General features: G+C 35.0%; 1 protein-coding gene across 8 annotated transcripts in view; it reads right to left on the reverse strand.

The window, feature by feature from the left end:
* CUL2 (cullin 2) overlaps positions 1 to 13393 on the reverse strand; it is a 155109-nt gene that overhangs the window by 59271 nt on the left and 82445 nt on the right. For all 8 annotated transcript variants that reach the window (XM_053225516.1, XM_015063576.3, XM_027073807.2 and 5 more), the window contains 2 exons: positions 10839 to 10941; positions 6989 to 7083 (listed from right to left, as the gene is read on the reverse strand). In XM_053225516.1, coding sequence (XP_053081491.1) covers positions 6989 to 7083; positions 10839 to 10941 — 198 coding nt within the window. The remainder of the gene's footprint in view (positions 1 to 6988; positions 7084 to 10838; positions 10942 to 13393) is intronic.

A 13393-nucleotide genomic window follows, 5' to 3' on the forward strand; every position in this document is an offset into this window, starting at 1 on the left:
GTGACTCCCTCTCTCTCTCTGCCCCTCCCCTGCTCACGTGCGCAGTCTCTCTCTCTCTCTCTCTCTCAAAAATAAACATTAAAAAAAATTTTTTTTTTAAACTCAAGGATTTGGTCTAAAACTTTTCAGTACTCATATAGCCCAATAACTCCTCCCCAAGGGGCTTCTATAATCCTTCTACCATCTAATTAACTCATTCCCAGATTCTCTTGGTAAGTTCACTTTGTAAAGAACTAAACAAAAAAAAATGCTTAAAAAATAAAAATCCAGGTAGTCATTCAACTTATATTTCATCACCAGGAAAAGATGTAATTAAACAACAACAAAAAGAGATCATGATCAGTAGACAGAAAATGAAATAGACTGTTACAGACAGTAGAAAGTATGGGCAAAACTGACAAAGGTAAAATCACTTTGTCTACCACAGGACAATCGCTTTATAATGTTTCAACATATTCTGAGACAAGTAACTAAGAATTACTGAAATGAATAGAGTTCTTTAAAGTAAATAAAATATGTAGAAAGGGCTCAAAACATTCTAGTACTGGGGTACCTGGGTGGTTCAGTCGGTTGAGCATCCGACTTAGGCTCAGGTCATGATCTCACAGCTCGTGAGTTCGAGCCCTGCGTCAGTCTCTGTGCTGACAGCTCGGAGCCTGGAGCCTGCTTCGGATTCTGTGTCTCCCTCTCTCTGCCCCTAACCCACTCGCATTCTGCCTCTGTCGCTCCCAAAAATAAATAAATATTAAAAAAAATTTTAAAAAGAAACATTCTAGTACTCACTTTTCACAATCCTAGATTTCACTATAATGCCTTTGATACATATATTTTTAACATTTATTTATTTTTGAGAGATAGATACAGCACAAGCAGGGAAGGGACAGAGAGACAGGGAGACACAGAATCTGAAACAGGCTCCAGGCTCTGAGCTGTCAGCACAGAGCCCGAGGTAGGGCCCAAACTCACAAATCGCGAGATAAAGACTTGAGCCAAAGTTGGACTCAACCAACTGAGCCACCCAAGCGCCCCTCACTACAATGCCTTTAATGCTTACTTACCACCTGAAAGGTTCTGTCATGTGTATATAGTTAAAGACATATAAATACTTAGGCAATAACCACAAAATCTTTATATTAAAACGCACACTTTCTAATGTTCGTTGCATCAAAATGAAAAGTCCACTTTACATGTGCAGACAACTAAAACTGAAAACAAAGGCAACAAAAATTTCAACTGTGTTATTTTACCACCAACTCTAGGAGATGATGCAAAATACAATTCTTGAAAGTACAACTCCAAAGCTGTATAGACACAACCATGTACACAAGTTGCACTCCCACACTAATTTCAAGCCTCTAGACTCCAAGGCTTAAAACCTTGGTACTCTGTTTGATATTTTAGTCTCCTCTACCCATATGTACAATGTCCTAATATATTTTTCCTGCAAAATGTCATTTCATCCTTCCTTCTATTCTCACTACGATCCTCATAATTTTATGCTGGGTTTTCAACCATGCCTTCCAATTGAAGAAAGGGAAATAGGACTGACAGAGACAGAAGTAAGAGATAGAGAAAGAATGGCTTTTTTTTTTTTTTTTACCTGAAATAGAAGATTTGGGATATCTGGCCTGAAATGAAGATATATAAATTGGAGAGATATTTTAACCTCTGGCCTCTGTCATTCAGGTGTCAGCTCAAACACATTTCTCTCAGGCCTGACCTGATCCCAATCCAAATGAACTTTAATTCGCCACTTCACTCCCACTGAAGTGACTATACACAACTGTTTTATATTCTTCATGGTACTTACTACTGTGTGAAATAATCCAATTCTGTTATTTGTTTACTTGCTTTGTACATCTGTCACCTCTCTAGATTATAACAACTACAAAGCAAGGACCTGGCTCACACACACAGCATCCAGAACCAGTGGCAGGTAAATATGAAGTCCTCAAAAAATATTTCCTTGATGAATTACTGAATAAATAAATGGATAACATTCCAGACAACAGGAATAACAAAAGCTAATATTAGAACACAAACTTGGAAAAGCAGCCTGGAGCCGGATCATAAAAGCCATGAATGCCAGGAAATACAAGTAATCACTAACATTTATAGAGCTTATGTTACATGTCAGGCATACCCCTAAGAATTTTATACAGCTGAATACTATCACGTACATACATGTGGTACTATTATGATCCTCCTTTTATATGTAAGAAAATTGCAGCTTAGAGAGCTTAAGGAACTTGCCAACAGTCAATGTGCTAGTAAGTGGAAGAGCTGGCACAGAAACTCTTGAGTTCTCCCTTTCTCATTCAACAAATATTGACTGAGTGTGAACTCTATGTCAGGTACAATGCCAGGCACTAGGGACAGAAAGATGAAAAACAAAAATGTGGTCTTTCCACACAGAGTTTACACATCTGGGAGAATATACAAATATGAACAAATACAATATTTCAACTATGACACATGCTCCCTGAGTGGAGGGACTTAATTACCATATCTTTACCATTTCTATGTGCCTTCCTATACGAATCCTTTGCTCCCAACCAGTTTCTTTTTTGGTCTGTGGTACCACCACGGCGATCCCAGTAAAAGATTAGAAACACTTCTCTCTCATCCTTCCATTCTACTCTTTTAATCAGCCAGTCCTCATCTCCTCCTAAACTATTCATTATTCTCTCCCATTACTTTCCTTCTCTCTTCCAATGTCTCTTGTTAATTCTCTGCCTGGATCATGTGCAACACTCTCATGACTGGTCTCTTTTTTGTTTTGCCATCTCCAATTCATCTAAAAATTCCACTTTCAGGATGTCACTAACCCATTCAGAATCCTAAGTAGCTCCCTTATACCTATAGAGTAAACTTTTTAGCATAGTGGTTTGTTAACTCTGAAGAACTAGCTGCTAGACCTGCAGAAGTCTGGAATCACTAATCTGTTTCAACGATCTGTATGTATACTCTTGAGCCAGTATACTGGTTTAGTGGAGCTTTTTGTTTCCATTCTGACAGGATAAGTCACTGTTCTCTTTACCTCATGGAATAAAACTTTAACTTCCATTAATTGTAGCTTTCTCATTCCAGATTTCTACTCTTAATGTTAAATTTAAGCTTGACAAGACAAGCTTTTAAAATAATTTAAAGATGTAACTTAAAATGTAAATAGTGTAAGTTTTCATTTTGATATGGATACCTTTTTTTAAGTTTATTTATTTTGAGAGAGAGAGAGAGAGAACAAGCATACACAAGCAGGGGAGGGGCAGAAAGACAGGAAGAGAGAGAATCCCAAGCAGGCTCCACACTGCCAGCCATGGCCCAAACCCATGAACTGAACCCATGAATCATGAGATCATGACCTGAGCTGAAATCATGACCTGGACTTTTAGCTTAAAAGACTGAGCCACCCAGGCACCCCAACATGGATACAATTCTTAACTTAATATTTTACAGTCAATTTTATTAATGACACATTTGTTTTTAAAGACATATGTTCTAAGAAATTATAAAAGAAAATAGGTCCCAATAATTTCTTAAAGGCAATACCTGATTGTTCTTCTCACGTATGATGCAATAGTTTTTATAACTTTTATGTTTTTATAATTTACTTTATCTACAAAGTGCTTAATAAATATCCTTCACTTTTCTGGAGTATTAGCACTGACACAATTAAAAATAGTACTTGCCAATAATGAACAGCCTAAAGTAACTTTGAAGCCTCAGAGAAACCAAGCATTTCAATCTATCATAGGAAATTGCATTACAAAAATTGTTCTCATGCTAATACCTACTGGATTTCAAAAGTCGTTAATACTCCAAGGGCCAGCAGGGTCTAAAGAGCTATGTAGTACTGGGAAAGGCAGGCAGGAGTATCAGCATTTTCCTTATAGTCAGAATCCTTAAATTACCTATATTAATGCATATCCATCTTAGAAATCAATCAGGATAAACAAGAGGGTAGAAATTACTTCATAAAAATATTTAAAAACACTTTTGAAACAAAATTGAATTCTTCCTTTATATTTCTCTACAAATATATCCTTACAGACTATGATTAAAAATGATAGCTAGCCTGGATAACCTCACTACCCTACAATTAAAAACTATCATTAAGCAGTTTTCATGTAATTACTGCCAACTATATCCTCTATAAAAAGGATCTTACCACCTATTCTACCAATATAATTAAATAAATGATGGTCAGCCACATGATGCCAGCATCACAGAGGTCAAATACAATTCTCTGTATGTGAATCCCATTAGCCATTAGTTCTAAGTCTTTGCTATAGATAGTGGAAAGTTACTACATGATTTTAGAGAGTGATCAAATTTGCATGTTAAAAAAATATGAGTTTAGTAAATAGGATAAATTAGCAATCAAAGGTTGGAAGACTGGTTATAGGGACTTTATCATTAATAGTCCAGGTGAGAAATGATAAAAAGCTTGAACTATAATAGCAATGCAAAGGAAATAATGAATTTAAGAGACATTTGGAGGATGTGACCAATAGAGATCAGGGAGAAAGGACAACCCTAAGTGAAGGAAGGGTAACTGAGACTTTCGGCATTTATGCCTGGGTGTACAGTATTACTACCAATTAAAAATAGTAATACTGGGGACAGTATACTGGGAACAGTATATAAAAGATTACATGCTCAGTTTTGAAATCTGCAATAGTACAATGTACCCACAGAATAACCTGGAGGTATAGGTGGGTTAGGTAAAAATACTCCTCTGAAACCTAAGACCACCCGGGATATACAAATATTTTGGTGGTTAGTAATACGTAAGTTGTAGCTAAAACCAGAAGTAATTGAGATCATCCTAGAAAGAATGCAAAGTATAAGATAAAAGATGAGAAAAAAATCTACCTAAATGACTAAAAGAGTGAATCTAGGATGAGACGAAGGTAGAATGAAGAAGTTGAATGGGTTTAATGTGACCAATCTGGGTTGGTATTAGCAAAAATTTTTTTCCACTGAATGACCTTGAGCAAAGTCATTTAACCTCTCTGAGTCTAGTCTCTTCAGCTGCAAATTTGGCAATATCAACTACCTCACATGGTTTATATACACACACATTTGTGTATATACAATATATATTTAATAAAAGTTCACTAATATTACCAATTTTTTATTAATATTACCATTAATTTAAATTACCAAATTAATTAATTTTGGTAAACAGAGATGCAGATATAGGAGAACCTAGAAATCTAAGAAAAAATAGAAAAACAACTTAAATCTTTACCACAATGTCTCAGCTCAAGAGGTATCCCACTGCACACAGCATACTGCACTGGCATACAGTCTTAAATACTCTCTCATGTTATCTGTATACCAGTGGCCCACGCTTCTCAGCAACAGCAAAGCATGCATGTGCTCTCACTTTCATCCTCAAAATTCCTGTAATTCTCCTAATTTAGCTAGGGAATTCTTAAAGTTCTATTTATGCCTATCTCACTTTGGTGGATGAGGAAAAAAAAAAACATGAAATGTCAAGATGTTTAATGTATGGCAAACACTGTTTATAAAAGCCAAAGCCACAGTAAATCTTGTGCCTGTAGCAATTGCTGGCTTCTGATTTTATTACACTTGGCTCTTCTAAGAAGATATAAAAGCTAATGGCTGTTGAAATAAGTTCCAGTTTCTAACAGAAGCAACTTACAGTAAGTAAACTCCAGTGTTGTTATAAAAACCTACAGGAATATGAACCAGTGACAAAGGACAAACACGCCAAGCAAGAGAACCAAGCCCTGGCCTCAGTGTGCTACTCCAGCAATGCAGAGTGTAACTGTACAGATGATGTTTTGAGAATCAGCTTCAGTCTTCAGCTTCTCCCCAATGAAAAACTAAGGCAGGGGTCCATCTCAGCCCATGCCACAATGCAGATGCCAAACTTATCACTGCCTCATCAGAGGCCACAACAATTTCAAGAGCAGACACCCTAATTCCAAGGGTGAAAGGCCTAGGTTACTTAACGCCACTATTCCTTATTTATCCAACATTCTTCAATAAATAGGTCTCTGCTTCATGTACCCAGAAATTTATTTCCATTGTCTATGTGAATAGGTTAGAGAGGATCAGTGTGGACTACCATAGGAACATGCAGGAATGACAGCTAACACAAAAGATCTATGCAGGAAACTAGGTAGAGCAAGGACGAGGGAAGTTCAGAGAGGAGAATGTGGAAAAATACATCAGGATTACTCATTCAGAGGGGCGCCTAGGTGGTTCAGTCGGTTAAGTGTCTGAATTCAGTTCAGGTCATGATCTCACAGTTTCTGAGTTCCAGCCCTGTGTCAGGTTCTGTGCTGACAGCTTGGAGCCTAGAGCCTGCATATGATTCTGTCTCCTTCTCTCTCTCTGCCCCTTCAGTGCTCGCACTCTCTCAAAAATAAATAAACATTAAAAAAAAAATTAGTTCTAGAAAAGACTGGCTTCTAGAAAAGCCATCTAGATAGATATGACAGCATCAAGAAAGACAAAAATGTGAGAGACCATAGGGCATTAACACACTGTAGGTAATTCAATATGCCTATAGGATAGGGTAGAACTTCAAGAGAAAAACTGCTGAGTGCTTTGACAAAGAAGTGTTTCCACAAAACATAAAATACTGAATCCTAAAGTCCAAAAAGAGCATACTGGCAGGGAACACAGGCTTGGATTTACTCTGCTAAGCTTCATCCAAGCTGAAGTTCCACTTTGGAACTCTTGTCAAGATTTAGCACACAGAACTACAGAATTAAATACAGTTTTAGTTTTCAGAGAATAACTTTCCACACACTGCCTGGCTCCCATATTCCTCCATGACCCAGACTACATTTTCCCCATAGCAGACACAGTCCATATAGCAGGGAACACTTTAGCTCTGTTTATTTCTATGGGTAAGAGGTGATTCAAAAACCAAAAACCAAAACTCCTTCAATTACTGAATGCAGGCAATACTATTTATAGATTGTCAAGAGTTTCAAGGCATACTTACCTATACAAGCAGTCCATATAGTCTGCACCTTTGCTATACTCCTCCCAATACCTATGATACATAACAAGTACTTGCTCTTCAGACTCCAGAACTCTCTATATAAAGAAGAAATATACTTTTACTTGGAAAGCACTAATTATTTTCATTTGTAAGGTATGAAATTTATCAAAAATTAATGTTCTAAAATGACATAATTCTATTGTAAATTACATTTACAAATTACATTCTAATTTAACTACTTTTAAGAACACTGAAATGACCAGAAAAAAATGTGCCTTAGATATGAAAATAAAGCATCCATACTAAAGAGTAAAATGTTTCACTCTCTAAAAGGACAAAATGTAATGGTGTGAAGTTGTCTTCGGGCTAGAATATTTTATTAAGATCAGTTTATTTTTTTTTTATTTTTTATTTAAAAAAAATTTTTTTATGTTTATTTATTTTTGACAGAGAGAGCATGAGGGGCAGAGAGAGAGGGGGAGACAGAGCATGCATAAGGGGCAGAGAGAGCGGGAGACACAGAATCAGAAGCAGGCTCCGGGCTCTGAGCTGTCAGCACAGAGCCCAACACGGGGCTCAAACTCACAGACTGCGAGATCATGACTTGAGCCAAAGTCAGACGCTCAACAGACTAAGCCACCCAGGTGCCCCTAAGATCAGTTTAAAGTAGATGTAATTCTACTGCCATGTATCTGTGTACTTCCTCGAATCCCTCACTTTTGATCATCCTGCTAGTTACATAAGTATACTATCACTCTCAATTATTCACTTATGTAAATGACTATTTATGAAAATTAACACCTTTTCTATATTCCCCAAGTAAGCTGTTTTATATTTACTTAGTAGAAATCTATTATTTTTTGAAAAATGAAAATGAAACATTTAGTGTGAGGTCTAATTTTTAAAATAAATCTATTCTAACAGTAAAACTACACTGAAATGATGTTCAAAAGATCTTAGGTTCTTTTATCTCAGTTCTTTTATTAACTGTCCATATGACTTTAAGTAAGTCGACCTCAATTTCCATCTAATTAATTCTCTGATAAAATGCTATGCTTTTAAACTTGGGATTTTAATAATTAAGGCTCAAGAGACAGAATAACCTATAAATAGTATTTTTTGCCTATCATATTAATAAATTAATTAAAAATAGCAACTGCTATTAATAATGCTAGAGAAAAGAGCACCCATAGGAACTGATACTGCTGGCTGAATAAATATAAGAACAATTTGTTACTGTAGGTCAAAACAATAAAAAATGTTCATGACCTATGACTCAATAATTCTATGTCTAGGAATTCATCCTATAAAAAACTCAGCTGCACAAAAATAATTTAGCTACAAGGATATTCACAGAAGCACTATTTATAAAAACAAATTACACAAATTGGAAATAATCCATATGCCCAGCAGTATAAGAATATTTAAACAAATCACAGTACCTCCACACAATGAAAACTTTTACATCATTGCCAGGATTATAAAAGTTTATTTAATGACAAGAAAGAGACTTACATTATTATTAAAATCGAAAAGCAGATTATAGCTAAGCGAAATTAGTCAGAGAAAGACAAATACGTATGACTTCACTTGTATGAGGACTTTAAGATACAAAACAGATGAACATAAGACAAGAAAAGCAAAAATAATATAAAAACAGACGGGGACAAAACATACGAGACTCTTAAATATAGAGAACAAACAGGGTTGCTGGAGGTGTTGTGGGAGGGGACATGGGCTAAATGGGTAAGGGGCACTAAGGAATCTACTCCTGAAATCACTGTTGTGAATCTACTCCTGAAATCATATGTTAACTAACTTGGATGTAAATTAAAAACTAAATAAATTATTAGGAAAAAACCTGTATATGATTCAGTTTTCCAATAAAAAAATAAAGCAAAAGTATGCAAAAGACAAACATCAAGTTATATATATGTATATATATTAACATATGCCAAAATAGATGTAGTTAATTCTGGAGGCATGAGTGATGTTTGGGTGATGATTTTCCTGTTTTTGCTTACCAGAATGTTCTAAATTATCTAAAACGGCAATGTAATGCTTTAGTAATTTAAAAAGTTCCCTCCCCCAACAAATCAAATTTTCTTCTCACAGGTAAAACTGCTTCTAATCTGTTGATTATGTTAATAATTTACTTTGTCATCAATAAATTAGCCAACTTCTTTTTTGTCACAGAATCTGAGAAAACATATGGTGCATAACTATATAAGTAATCTAAACTTTCCTAAAACTATTTCACAGTATCATTTTTAAATGTAATTATTCCACTATTAATTTCGAAGTTTTTTTTAATGTTTGTTTATTTATTTTGAGAGAGAAAGCAGGGGAGGGGCAGAGAGAGAGGGAGAGAGAATCCCAAGGAAGCTCTGTGCTGACAGCCCCATTCAGGGCTCGATCCCATGAACAGTGAGATCATGACCTGGGCCGAAACCAAGAGTCAGATGCTTAAACAACTGAGCCACCCAGGTGCCCCTCCTAGCTTTAATAATTGTACCACTGCTATGCAAGACGTTAACCTTAAGAAAACTGGTAAAAAGGATACATGAATTCTGTATTATTTTTGCAACTTTTCTGTAAGTCTGAAAAGTATTTCAAAATAAAACATTTAAAGAAATGCAAACTATGCTAATATATAAAAGTACAAAATTGATAAATGGCTCACACAGGTAACAATCATGGTATAACCAAAGTTCATTACATTATCATAGCAGAACTTCAAAACTTCACATACTAAACATTTTAAGAATAATTTAAAGTATGTTATTAAAATTGCTTTTATCAACTAACAAATGTACATATTAGAACACTAAAATGTATCTGCCATATATAATAAAAAGTAGAGCATTACCTTTAAAGGTTTTAAGGGAAACATCAAACAATCAATTATGCTCTGGGGTTATCACCACTTTAAAACATAACTGCACCTAGCCACGCCCAAGGTCAGACACCTTATTATATAGTGTTGTTTTATCTCCATTTTAAAGATAAAGAAATGGGGCACCTAGGTGGTTCAGTTAGTTAAGCATCAAGCTCTTGATATTGGCTCAGGTCATGATCTCATGGTTTGTGAGACTGAGCTCTGAGTTGGGGTCTACGCTGACAGCTTGGAGCTGCTTAGGATTCTCTATCTCTGCCCCTCCCCCTGCTCACATGCTCTCTCTCCCTCTCTCTCTCAAAATAAACTTTAAAGAGAAAAAAACAAAGACATTTCAATCCACAAGGTAGATTAAGTGAGTTGCCCATGGTCACATGGCTAATAAAAGGTAAAGTCCAGTTTATAGCCCCAACATGGAAATTCTTTTGTTCATACAAAGATCAAATCTGTGATGTTGCCCTTGTACATATGACATTACTAACTAAAGTAACTGGTCACAATGACAGTCTCTATCATGCTTTTTAATTTATCATTTCCCTTTTTAGTTTTAGGCTTTTGTAAGACTTTATGTAGGATATGAAGAGGCAGCTAAAAGGTTGAAAATAATAGAGATTTACCAAGAGGTGGGAAGAATAAGAGAAAATTTGGTTCTAGTAAACACCATCCAGAGGACATAGAAGCAAATTTTAAAGTTGAGCAAACCTTGATTTGAAACCCCACTCTTTCAGTTACTAATTATACAATCTTGAATAACTAAACCTGATATCCTTTGGAGAATCTAACAACGTAATGCTTAACTCATAGATCTTAAATATATATAATCAGAAAAATGTTACTTAGGAAACAAAGCAAATAACCTTAATCTGATATAAATTCTGCACTGGAAAACAGTAAACTAGTCAAGTGACTACCCAGCTACAAACATATTTATATTATGTATGTATCACTCCTTACCTTGTGCAAATGCCGTACGTGATTTTCCAAAAAAATCTTAGTTTCTGTATAAAGTCTTTCTCCAAGGGGTTCAGGATAGGCCACACATAAAGCATAGATATCTCTAATTAAGTTGTTAAGGTTTGCATATTCATTAGAGATATTATTTTAAAACAAAAGATTTAACTCAAGTTTGCCATTAAAAAGTGAAATATTTCAAGCAATTTAGGATTCTACAGATATAGAAAGAGTAAAATACATAGCCATGCTTACTTTAAAAAGCACTGAAAAAGTTATTCATTTACTCATTCGACAAATATTTCTTGAGAATTATTAGACAGCATTGTAAGGAAAATGGTTCTTCTCTAAGAGGTTAAAATTCAGAGTGGGTTCTGGGAAATCAAGTTACCCAGAAACCTACAAAATAAAGTTTATGTAAGAATGGACATAAGCATAATATCAACAAAAGGCTATAGAATATCATAAGAAGTAGATATGTATAAGCAATTCTGAGAAACAAAAGTTACAAAAATTGCTAATGTGACACATTTTGCTACATCATAGTACTCATCAAAATACACTGCAACCGATACACTATCCTTCAGCATTTATTCCATTAGAAGAATTGTAATATGAATAGTAATATCAATTAATCAATTAAGTTTTTGAATACCAACTAAGTACCCTGCTGGGTATCACAAATGGTAGATATATACTGTAGCAGAGTTTTTAATCTGAGACAGAGGAAATGGGATCTGAATGAGACTTTAGCTCTACTAGCCAGTGATCTTGATCAAGTCTCTTAACCTTTCTGCATTGTCATTTCCTCATCTCTAAGGTAAGGGTAACAAACCATCTCTTGATATCTCTTACAGAATCTTTGTAAAAACCAAATAAACTCATCAATGTTAACATGCTTCATAAACTGCATTACTGACCAGACGTTTAAGATAAAGAACACATGAAGCAATCTGGGAACAGCCTAACTGGAGATCCAGATAAAAACTGAAAATAAGGTTAATTATTTGGGATGGAGTCAATTATTTAATATGCTTTTCTTATAAGTACAATTAATATACTTAAAATAAGGATCAGGAAATATGGCAAAATAAAAATTTGTACTTAAAAATATAGAGGTAGAGGGGCACCTGGCTGTGACTCTTGATCTCAGGGTTGTGAGTTCAAGCCCCACATTGTGTGGGGCTTAAAAAAAATTTCCATTATTAAAAAATACAGAGGTAGGATGCAGGTTCTTCCTCTTCTATAGCCCCATAACATTTTACATATTCTTCTTCTACAGAATTCATTTTATATAATAGAAATTATTTATACCTTTTCCATCCACACTAGCCTGTTCTTAATTATCTCTGTATTCCCAGCCTCAAGGCACAATTCCTGGCACATTATAGGCATTTATTAAACACTTGGTGATGGAAGGAAGATAGGGAATCAGTATCACATGCTCTGCCTATTTACCTAGTAGCCTTACTCCAGAAAGAATAAGCAGCCCTCTCCACATGAGGTCACTGACAGGTAGACTTTGGTCAGACTTTCCCAGGTTCCTTCTAAATCCTTTTATTTTTAATTACAATTAGTAATTGATAAAATATTTTCATGTATATATGTACATATTTCTTCGGTATACTATTATACTAAACATAAACAAAAAATGTTTACAGCAAAAAAGAGAAGCAAAAATATCCATATAGTGCAATACTGCTGCGCCAGATTTTTTTGTAGAAAAAAGTACAGTATGAAACAAACTATTACAATTTTATTTTTTATTTTTGTTTTAATGTTTATTTATTTTTGAGAGAGAAGGGACAGAGTGTGAGTAGGCAGCACAGAGCCCCACGTGGGGCTTGAACTCATGAACCATGAGATCATGACCTGAGCTAAAGTCAACACTTAACCAACTCAGCCACCCAGGCACCCCTTACGATTATTTTAAATCAACTTAGATACAATGAAAATTTAAAAAATAGAAGATTAAATATAATAGCATAAAAGAACTACTTACCAACAGCAACATAAATATATTAACCTATATTACAAAAAAAGTAGAAATTTTAACATGCATCGCCTAAGAAAGAATTTAGAAATTTATTTCTATAGAAATTTATTTCTATATAAATATAGAAATTTATATCTAAATTTGTAAAAATTTAGAAATTTTACAGAAAACTGATAATAGTGTGGGGAGAGAAGAAGAAGAAAGGTATAAATACAGAAGAAAGCTGCCCTAAAATAATGTATTAGATAAGCTCCTGGATCCAGCTTGGAGCCCTCTAGGTTTGTTATAAATTCCGTGGGGAAAAAAAGAAGTCCTAGTTCACTACATAATTTAAATCTCTAATAGTTTTGTGGTTTTTTTACCATAGAGATTTATATTCAATCTCAATTAGTTATCTCAATCTTACCCTAGTAAAATCAGATATAAAAGTGTTGTCAGAATTAAACGTATTAGAAGTGAGGAGAGGGGCGCCTGGGCGGCTCAGTCAGTTAAGTGTCCAACTTCAGCTCAGGTCATGATCTCATGGTTTGTGGGTTTGAGCCCCACATGGGGCTCTGTGCTG

This window comes from Acinonyx jubatus, chromosome B4, assembly GCF_027475565.1.
Source record: "Acinonyx jubatus isolate Ajub_Pintada_27869175 chromosome B4, VMU_Ajub_asm_v1.0, whole genome shotgun sequence".
NCBI classification, from domain to species: Eukaryota; Metazoa; Chordata; class Mammalia; order Carnivora; family Felidae; genus Acinonyx; species Acinonyx jubatus.